General features: G+C 34.2%; 2 protein-coding genes across 2 annotated transcripts; one reads left to right on the top strand and one right to left on the bottom strand.

Annotated features, from left to right (window-relative positions):
• The first annotated feature begins 189 nt into the window (after positions 1 to 189).
• On the top strand, positions 190 to 1,825 carry LOC115763211 (6-pyruvoyl tetrahydrobiopterin synthase). Its single transcript, XM_030705678.1, has 4 exons — positions 190 to 570; positions 715 to 794; positions 1,204 to 1,349; positions 1,408 to 1,825. The coding sequence occupies exons 1-4, from the start codon at positions 503 to 505 to the stop codon at positions 1,618 to 1,620; spliced, it is 507 nt and encodes a 168-aa protein (XP_030561538.1). The 5' UTR covers positions 190 to 502; the 3' UTR covers positions 1,621 to 1,825.
• Positions 1,826 to 1,902: 77 nt separating this feature from the next.
• On the bottom strand, positions 1,903 to 10,118 carry LOC115763210 (alkaline ceramidase). The gene is made up of 5 exons (XM_030705677.1): positions 9,523 to 10,118; positions 5,637 to 5,893; positions 5,433 to 5,570; positions 3,679 to 3,971; positions 1,903 to 2,830 (listed from the first exon to the last, which is right to left on the bottom strand). Exons 1-5 carry the CDS (start codon positions 9,643 to 9,645, stop codon positions 2,757 to 2,759), a joined length of 885 nt encoding a protein of 294 aa, XP_030561537.1. The 5' UTR covers positions 9,646 to 10,118; the 3' UTR covers positions 1,903 to 2,756.
• Between the last annotated feature and the right edge of the window lie 350 nt (positions 10,119 to 10,468).

The raw sequence follows: 10,468 nt of genomic DNA, 5'->3' as shown, positions 1-10,468 counted from the left end.
CGTGCAATCTAAAGCAAAAACACATATAGCTGCACCCTTCACACTCACTGAATTACGAGACATACAATGATGTGTTTATGGGCTCCAACTTGTTTTGAATTTGCTAGTGCTGGCACACGTCAACAGCCGTATCGATGCCAATGCAACATCGATACTTTTGGGTATGTTGTTGTTTTCATTGCACTAGTGCATGTAGCCGACGTAGACAAAGATATTAAGATTGATTTGAGATTCCATTCTATTTGCCATACAATACAAGTTTAGTTAAAGAGCGCTGCTGCCGCATTTCACATTTGCAAGTGCATTAGCAAGTCGAACTCTTGCTTCGCAGCTAACAAATTGCTTCTGCTACCTCGCACACACAGTCAATCACATAAATAAGCGCGTTTTGAGAGCAGGTCTTGCATTTGCAGCAAAACAGTGCTCGCGCACGTGCAACAGAATACCTAGACTCCTGCAAGCCCGATAAAGTCGAATTCCCCTCATAATCAGCAACTGCAGCATGTCCCAACAACCTGTTGCATTTTTGACGCGCCGCGAAACGTTCAGCGCTTGCCATCGCCTGCACAGGTAATAAATAATAAATAAATCAATAAATTCAATTCAATATCACAATTGACAAGCCGCACAGTTGTGTTAGCTTAATTGCTTTACTCGGTTTGCAAGTGTTTTGATTTCTTTATTCAATTGTGTTTTCCACTCAATTCATTGCAGTCCTCAGCTGAGCGATGCCGAAAATTTGGAAGTCTTTGGGAAATGCAATAATTTCAATGGACATGGTCACAATTATACGGGTACGCAGCAACTCTCCATGTTTTGGCATAAATATTTTCGTAAATTGTTAAAATTAAATGCTTGATTAGTTGCGATTAGTAGCCAGCCATATCAAGTGACATTTGGTTAACTCAACCACAGCCATTGGAAATGTGAGACGAAACAAACAATCTGTTTATACCATAGCCAGGCCTTGGCCGACAAGCTCGCCTATCAAGTTCATCATTCATTAAATATAAAAGGCAAGGTTGTACAAAAAAAATAATTGATAATGCAAAAATGTTATAATTGCATATGAGCAGAATGAGTTTGTTGAAAACATAGCAATCACAAGGCTGCAATGGCGACAGAAGTGTCGGGCTTTGATAGATTCCCTTTTTGTTTAAGATCTTGTAATTCTAATAAACTATGTTCCTTGTCTATTCGTAGTCGAGTTGACTGTGCGCGGTCCCATCGATCAACGTACTGGCATGGTGCTGAACATAACAGAACTAAAGGATGCTATTGAGGCGGTCATTATGAAGCGCCTGGATCACAAGAATCTGGACAAGGATGTGGAGTACTTTGCCAAAATTGTAATTATATCCTCTCACAAATGCTAACATTTCATTGTCTAACCCCCAATTCTTGCAGCCGAGCACCACAGAGAACCTGGCCGTTTATATTTGGGATAATATACGCACACATCTCAAGAAGCCGGAGCTTCTCTATGAGGTAAAGATATTCGAGACGCCAAAGAATATTGTTACCTATCGCGGGCCGTATCAATTGAATGGCCTGTACAACTCATTGAATAAGCGCACTGCACGCGATTCGTGTACCAATATCTCATCCGATTCGGATTAAATATGGCAGAATATATACTTACGAATTTTTGTTTTTGGACCAATGCTCAGTGAAGCACAACTAAAATACTTACACCTACTGTGAAATTGCACATAATAACACATATTTAGTTATTATCAAGCGAGTTATACGATTTACAAAGTATATGTTTAGAATTAAATGTATTCAAATGAAAATCATGAGAATTATATGGAATAAATACTGTAACAACAGCAAAGGTTTCTTTACAAGCTCATTTATTATGCTAAGATTGCATTATCAACAATTTGTTTGCATTATTAACTCAGTACATGTCATTTTTATATATTTTATATTAGGTTCTCTTCAGTTAGCATTAAGCCAACTCTAAATGACAGCTAAATTGAAAACTTTTTCATGTATATATATATATATATATATATATTTTTTTTTTGTTGCTGATCAGGTAAGCTAATAATAGTTGTTCAAGTTTGTATAATTTATATCATAAGTATTTGTAGTTTGGATATATATAATTTAAATTGCTTAGGCATCAGTTTTACCACTAATTTATATCACGTTGTCTATGCTAAACGCTCCATACAATTTACTAGACCAGTTTACAACGATTCACCAAGATATTGCTTAGTTCTCTGTTGCAGCAGATTGTTCAGGATTCTTCTAAACCGTATTTTTTCAATTTATTAACAAACAAAATAAAAGCTTGAAAATGATTATTTTATATATGTAGCCAAGTCTGCCTGTCTTTATACATTATCTGTTGTTAGACATAAAAATATCTAAATGAAGCTTGAAATGTTTTCGTATTTTTGTGGCAGATGGAGTCGGATTGAATCTCTGTATTATATAGCTGCCTTAGGAACTAATGCATGTTTTTTTTTTTTTTTTTTAAATTGTTGCCATTTTCAAGATATCTTGACCAAACTCAGAACTGTGAGCATACATTTGACTAATTTAGTTTAAGCTTATTCAAAGACTTTATAAACTAAGCAATATCTCTTCAACTTTTTGACTTTCTTTAATTTAGACAGAATTAACATGTTCAGTATGCGAATTTTCATAACGTACAAACAGATGTTGGCAAAAACCAATTTTGTAAACTTCCCTTTTCGTTTTGTATGGCTCATTTTAGAGTAATCTAAGTAGTATTAAGACTTTCAGCGCAGAGCCTTTAGCCCGTTGTCGTAATCCTGCACGTATAAGCTGCAGTAGATGTGCCAATCTTTCGAATCTGTGGGATCAGCAGTTGTATGCGTTTAGGGAAATTCACAATTGGGCCAAAAACAAAACTACGTGGATTAGTACTAGTCTTATACGTGTGCTGATTAGTGGCTACGTGGCTGCAGTCAAGGAGCAATGGCCATAAAAAGACTTTCTTTGCGAGACTCGCGAACAAAACAATCGGGTATATCGTACTTATATAAGGCAGTCAGGCAGTTCAGGTACCCATAAAACTTTTCGACCAAATTAAGAATGTAGGAACGTATATTGTTTTCTTTTTTTTTCTTCACTCATATGCGGTTTTTATTATTTATATATTTTATTTGTCTTTTTTTGGTGGAAGTCTCCGGAGTGCATAATGAGTCAGTATAACATATCACAGCCTGTTCGTACAGATTGGGCAAAACGAGTTTTGTTTGGAGTCTGTTGCCAATGCGCACCTGACTGCAACCATATTAGTGGACTTACAAGCAGTTAGTTTAATGACTTTTTGGGATCTTTGGGATATGTGTGGGGCAGTACCAGATATACATATATATATATACTATATAGATAACTATGCTCCATTTACTAGATGCTAAGCAATACAGGTTAATGTACATTAGTTCGAACGAATCTTAGGATTAATACTTTAACAGCCTTAACCTCCAGTTAACAATCAAACAAATTAGCTACAATTTGACAACTAGTTAAATATTGTGTTGCGCACTAAGTTCTAAAAATACATGATAAGTTACCAACTAGCTAAAGCATTTCTGTAAGTGTCTTATTTGTTAAATTTGGTTTCATTTCACATTTGGTCTGTCATGGCATTTGGTTTGCTTGTCGCGAATTAGATGGTGGTGCGCAGTGTCTTACCTGGATTTCTAATCGATATGAACGGTATGCCGAACTCAAACTCATTCTTTGGCCAATACTTGAGCAGCGGCTGCCGCTGCGGCAGCTCCGATTCCACATAGAAATATGCGAACAGCACCAGCACCGTGTATGCAGCTATGAATATGAGTATATGCCAAAAGCCGTGCAGATATGGAAAGTTGATTGCAGACCAGGCCTCGCAAAACATCCGATCGTTGATCCAACAAAAAACTGCCACGCCCCAAACTGTGGTGGCACGCAGGCCCAGACGATAAACGCGCTGATCACGAACTCTGCGGATGAAAAAAAAAAAAGCAAACAAACAAAAGTTCAAAAGTTTTCTTAGCTGCCATCAAAAAGAGCTATAAAATGCCATGGCAACTTATTGAGGGAATTGCTGAACCAATTATTGTTATTTGTATATTATTTCTTAATATATATTTTATATGCTCAAAGATCTTAAGAACTTTCTTTTAAGTGCTCTTAAAAATTATCAAACTACATTTAAGCTATTAATACGGCGCCGAAGATTAAGTATTCCTGCAAATTGGCGATAAAGTTAGCTACAATATAAGCCACAGCATATATACAAATCATTTTAAATGCCAAATTCTGAAAACTTAAACCGATTGTTTCCTTAGAACGATACGGTTTAGATTTAACTTATCTGGTTTAACTAAGTTGAGATTGAGAAATCTTGAAAATAAAATTGGTTTTGCAAAGAAAAGTCAATTTCCAGCAAAACTTTCTGCTCTTTAAGATAGATGGATATGACTATATCGACTTAGTTCTTGTTACTATTTTAAAATATATATTAACTTTTTAGAATATATATATAAGTATTATTAAATATATTATTTTTGACTGTGGAGGATTGTTATGTCTATTTATGATGCAATAATTTGTCAAATCGCATAATTTTCAAACTTAAATATTATTGCCATTTCTCAAGTGATTTACTAAGAAGCTAAAACAGCAAATTAATATTTATAGTAATTGTTTTCTTGCGTTTAGCTCATTTTAAAATTATTTTAGCTTATTTGATGCAAGAACATATACAAAAACCTTGTTCGACTTTTTTATTTAGAACCATATAAATCACAATCGAGCATATCGTTCAAACTTCCGATTGAAATAAACTCCCTATCTTTATGGGTGTCAATTATTATTTTTTTTTAAAAACTTTCGACTAAGCAAACATTTTCTATATTAATTGATTTTGGATGACAGAGCTTCGAGTGCTACAGTAGCTTATCTAAGAGCACTTTTTTTTTTTAATTTAAAGATAATAGTTTAGCTTTTTTAAACGTTGCGTTCGCTCATTAAAAATTGAAATAGATTCAAGAGCTTAAAAGCCATCCGTCTTTTAGCAGTCCTATAAAATAAGCCTGTGATTTATGGCCCAATGCTATTTCAACAGTTGCGCTCATTATTTCAAGAGAAGCTCTACTGAACTTTGACTTGCTCGGTTCGTTTAGATAACAAGTTAGTATGATGTATTGGAAGCACACACAGACCTAGATAAATATATAGATTAGGCAATGGGTACACCTGTTCCCAGTTGATAAAAAAAAAAAGAAGGAAAAACTCGGGTAGCCATGGGCTTTGTTAAACATGCATGAAATTGATAAGGATTGAATGATATGATATACGATTTAGCTGGCATAGTGCTTGTCTTTGTTGAACTTATCGGTCAACTAGGCAAACGCTGCTTATCGGCCTGAGTTTTGGGCATATTTTGGGAACATACGCACCGCTGCAGCTCAGTGTAGAGCATTATCATGGTCGGCACGCCCATGAGCATCAGCACAAAGGCATTAACAATGGGCTTCCACCAGCACAAAGCCGTTGCGATAATGGCCGATATCAGCATGAGCCAGCTGAAGGCTTTGCTGTTGAGCAGACAAGAGTTAAGTTAAGTAGGGTGCATTCATTTCTATATTTCATTAGACACTTACCGATCGTTCTTAACGAACTTTGGATAGTAACGCTTGGGATAGAACAGCGAGAAGCCGGCTATAAACACCCAGAGTATGGCCAGTTCGTCGAGCAGCTGGCCCAATAGACTCAATGTCGCATGGAAATACATGGAACTGAGACCCACAACAATCAGCAGCACCCACAGCAAATGTATTCCGGGCGTCACAAATCTTCCGTATTCCTTAAACAACATTATCAGCACGGGCGGCAACAGGATAAACAGAAAATTGCTGAACTGCAAGAGAGAAGCAGGCGACAGTTAGATAAGCTAGACACAATTAGATAAAACCAAAGTTTCAATTAATCAATTGAATTTATTAAAACTATAATTGTTAAGATATTAAATAAAGTATTAGAACAAATACTCATCACATGAATAAATGTTAAAAAAAAAGAAAACAAAATCTTAGGTAGAACTAAAAATATTAAGAATATGAAGTAAAATAATAATGTTCCGATTTATTAAGCATTAAAAATAATAACAAATATATTATAAAAATTATTATAATCGTTTCAGAAAAACTGAATTGCATTTTGATAATAAATTCGTTTTTTTTTTTAAGATAGAATTTTTTTTGAATTATTTGAATTTTTTTGTAGGCCTTCGAGTTTGTCTAATTTTGAAAAGTTGAAAATAAATCATTCAAATATAATATAAATTATTTTTTGCTGACTATCAATTAAATAAATAATAAAGGAAAATTAAATTATTGTCTGATTAAAGCTTTGAAAAAAATGTATTTAATAGAAAGAGTTAGTTGACAGCTAAGTTTGGTATTAATATTTGAATATTCGTCTGAATTAATTAGTTACGAGCTTTTACGGACTAAGCATACGAGCTGAGGAGCTGAGCTGCTTAAAAGAAAGGTAGCCAACATTTTGTAAGGTCAAGAAATGTATTCAAATAGACAAACGAGTTTTTTTTAATTACTGCCGGACAGTTAAAGCCAAGCATATAGAATGCGGACACGAAGCAAGTAAACGAATGCCTCGAATATACCCTGTTTATAGCACGATAGCCTTGCTCAACAAAAATAATGACATTGGGCTAAATCCTAGCCCCCAACGAGAAAGCGAGCAGCCAACCATATCTGAGGCTTTATTTGTGTCAAAGCGTTTGTTATGCCATTTGTTCGGGCAGAGTTTTTAAACAATTTATATTTCGTGTCAGCCGAAGCACGAGAACAAAGAATGACAAGAATAATTTATTGGCCCAAACATAATTAAATGTTGAATTGTGTGCAAGAAGCAAGAATAAAAAACAAATTGAAATAATGTATGGAACTTAAAACAAATGCAATTACAATTAAAGGCCATCACGAAACGGGGCTGGGCAAGGCGAGTCTGTGTTGACTTTCTAGAATATATTTATATAGTATCTCATATAAACACAACTAGGCGTCATATAAGTACATGTGTGTATAATATATATAATAAATATGTACGCATGACCCCCGAGCAGTTCATTAACTTATTGCATTTCAGAATATAAAAAGGGAATCTAACAAAAGGCAGTGTGAGCTTTAAATTAATTGCAGCAGACAACAAATGAAGCAATTACTCAGGATAATAAAAATGAAAACAATTAAAAGTTTTTCATCATCATTAGCAATTCATTATGATGAAAGCATATTGACCATTACAATTACATTACAATATCATAAGACTTAAATAACGCATGGAAAGGTCAGGAGTTCTGTTCGTAGAGTCGATATTTGTTATGGTAAATAAAGTTGTATATTGATTGAACATTGTTTCAATCTATCAATCTATCCATGGCAATGTATATTTAAGATACTTTCATATTGTGATGGATTGTGGGAAATTAGTGCGGCCATCAATCAAAATATATGTTAGCTCAATCAGATAAGATCGGTGGGAAAACAACAAAATGATAAACTGCTGATTTCTGAATCACTGTCAACATTTAACCCTAATTTGTTTATGTCTAACAGCGGACGGCGTTTTCAAATGAAAAATTAAAATAATAAATATATTCTAGTGGCCGAAATTGAAAATAATTTTTCCTATATACATCACATGAGTATATATCATTAGCTGGCAAATCTTTCAGTTACCATTTGAGCTTTAATAACTTAACTTCTTTAAAGCTTTCTAGTTCAAAAATATTAAAGCCCAGAGAGCAATGAAAATGTTGCTTTCAAAGCAAGAGATAAAACAAGTAAGAGGTTCTAGTCTGGAGCTCCCGACTAGGGGATACCCTGAACCCTCTTCTTCCAGCATCAAATGCACATATATATTCTATTTTAGAAGCTATATTTCAAGTTTGGTGACTCTAGCTCTTATTATTTACCAAAATTGCCCAAAAAACAGGATATCGATATCGATTTTTATCGATTGCTTGGAAACGGTTAAGTTATCGACTATCGGAAACAAACTTGATCTGCGCGGAAGCTAGGAGCATCTACATCTAAAATTTCTCTAGCTCTTATAGGTTCTGAGATCCTAACGTTCATACATACGGACAGACGGACAGACAGACAGACGGACATGGCTAGATCGACTCGGCTATTGGTGCTGATCAAGAATATATATACTTTATGGGGTCGGAGATGCTTCCTTCTGCCTGTTACATACATTTGGATTTTGCGCAAATACAATATACCCTTATACCCATTTTTAATGGGTTCAGGGTATAAAAATTAGATAATCTCAATGAAATGATGGCTATTCGAAGTTAAAGTTTTCGACCGATCACTTTGCTAATAAAACGTAATAAATGAATAAATAATTTTATAGAATAAACATTAATCTACTTGCATATCTCTAGAAAGTCAGATCGCAAAGTCCATATGATATATATGTATATCGAAAGTAAAAGAATTCCTATTTGGACGCACTTTATCATGTTGACTTCGTATCTGGTACGATGATTGAGTAATTATCTGATCATTCAGCTCGTAAATAGTTTGGTGTCCTATTTTTGCTTATTAAAATAATATATGTATACTGCCTTTTGATTTGATTACGCAAGCGGGGAAAAAATATCAAACAGTTGTTGATAACAAATGCGCAAAAGAACGAAGAAAAACTAGAAAAAAAAAAACAAAAAAAAAAAGAAATAAATAAACGGGTAGGCACGTTCTTTTATTTATACAAAGGAATCATTGCGCAGCTTATTACGCATTTGTGACATGAACTTTGAGTTTGAGTCTGTGATAAATAATTAGCTCAAGAAATGCGATAAGAAAATCCAATAAGAAACTCTAAAAAGCAATGTTGTAATTAACGGTAGTTACGACCACAAAAAAAACAACGTATATTCTATGAAAGGCACGTTTTTATACTTATTTTTAGTTTTTTTTTTTTATTTATTTTAACCAAATTTAAGCAAATATCAGTTTCTCTCAAACAAAAAGCAAATTATATTGTAATAAATATATGGAGACTCAATTGTTTATTTTGTTAATAAGTTCTAAACTAAAGATAAGCTAAAATTCCTTTATACTAATGGAGTGCAGTAAATAGCTAGCATAGATTTCTTTTTTACAATTAATTAATCATTTATCAATTTGTAAAACAAAACAGTTTTAATGCATCATTAAATAAAGTACCACTTTTGGTACAATTGGTACCACATGTGCTGAAAACTAACTGTAACTATTAGTGTTGGCAAGTGTTTGCCAACAGCATCGCCGTTTTGTTTACAATCAGCGTTTGTTAGTGTGAGTAGCTTTCACACGTACAGAAAGGTCAAGGTCTTACAGCGCGCTGTAAATATATATGTGTGTGTGTGCGCGCGCATGCACGCGCGTGTTTCTGCAAGTGCAGCGCCAATTATGAGTACCACAAAAGGGGTTATGCAAAAAAAAGGAAAAGAAAACATTTGCCACATATACGCACCGTGTTAACGAACTCGGCAATATTCGATGATATTAAATAATTGCCCTCGCACCAATCAACGGGCGAACTTCCGGGTCGAAATAAATAAATGGCATAAATATCCATAACGCTGCCCGTGTCCATGTTGATTTCAATAAAAGTTAATAATATTAACTAATGCACTTGACGCTATTGTTGGCGTACTACTAATTGCTTTGATTAGTTATCCTTTTGTTCTATATTTTTAAGGCACTTGTGCTCTAATGTACTTAATCTTGAGCAATTGTTTGCATAATAGCCAAGAATTGCATATAGGCAGTTATTTGCGTGCCTTTGTTTATATATTTTGGGTTTCAGTGATTTTGCATGTTCGTTTTCATTGATGTTGCATGCAACTTGTGTTTTTGTGTACTAAGTGCCTTATATAAGTTTCTTCGGTTCATTTGTGCGATGTCGAGGGATAACTAGATTACATCTCTTTTATGTGTTTTATCATTGTGCGCTCCTTTTACTAAATTTGCGAACATGCGTAGTAATGTTAATTTGACGAAAAAATTAAATTAAAATACAAATACGCAGAACAAACACGTCTGTCGCGTTGGCGTACGCTTTGTTTACTGTTAATACAATGTTATGCTTGTACTCAAAATGTCATTTGATGATACGAGTAACTCTGGAAATGAGTATTTCGATAGAGTAAACAGTGTTCAAAAATGCAACTAGCTATCGCAAGTCAGATTATTTTAAATGCTGTTTTTTACTAATTATATTTTGTTTATTAAGAAATCTGGTATCCTGTTACTCTATGTTAGCAACTTTTATCAGAGTGACATAATTACTTAGCTTAGCGATGATTGTGGTTTTACAGTTAGTTTTACAATTAGGTTAACAGATTACAGAAACATATTTTGATGTAATTAACGAAGCTTGTCACCTATACATAACGATCGATTAGGTCGGTTGGGTA

Source organism: Drosophila novamexicana, unplaced genomic scaffold (genome assembly GCF_003285875.2).
Source record: "Drosophila novamexicana strain 15010-1031.04,08,12 unplaced genomic scaffold, DnovRS2.1 tig00000689-arrow-pilon, whole genome shotgun sequence".
Taxonomy (NCBI): domain Eukaryota; kingdom Metazoa; phylum Arthropoda; class Insecta; order Diptera; family Drosophilidae; genus Drosophila; species Drosophila novamexicana.
The sequence above is the reverse complement of the archived record's forward strand: the minus strand, read 5'-3'. Positions and strand labels throughout refer to the sequence as shown.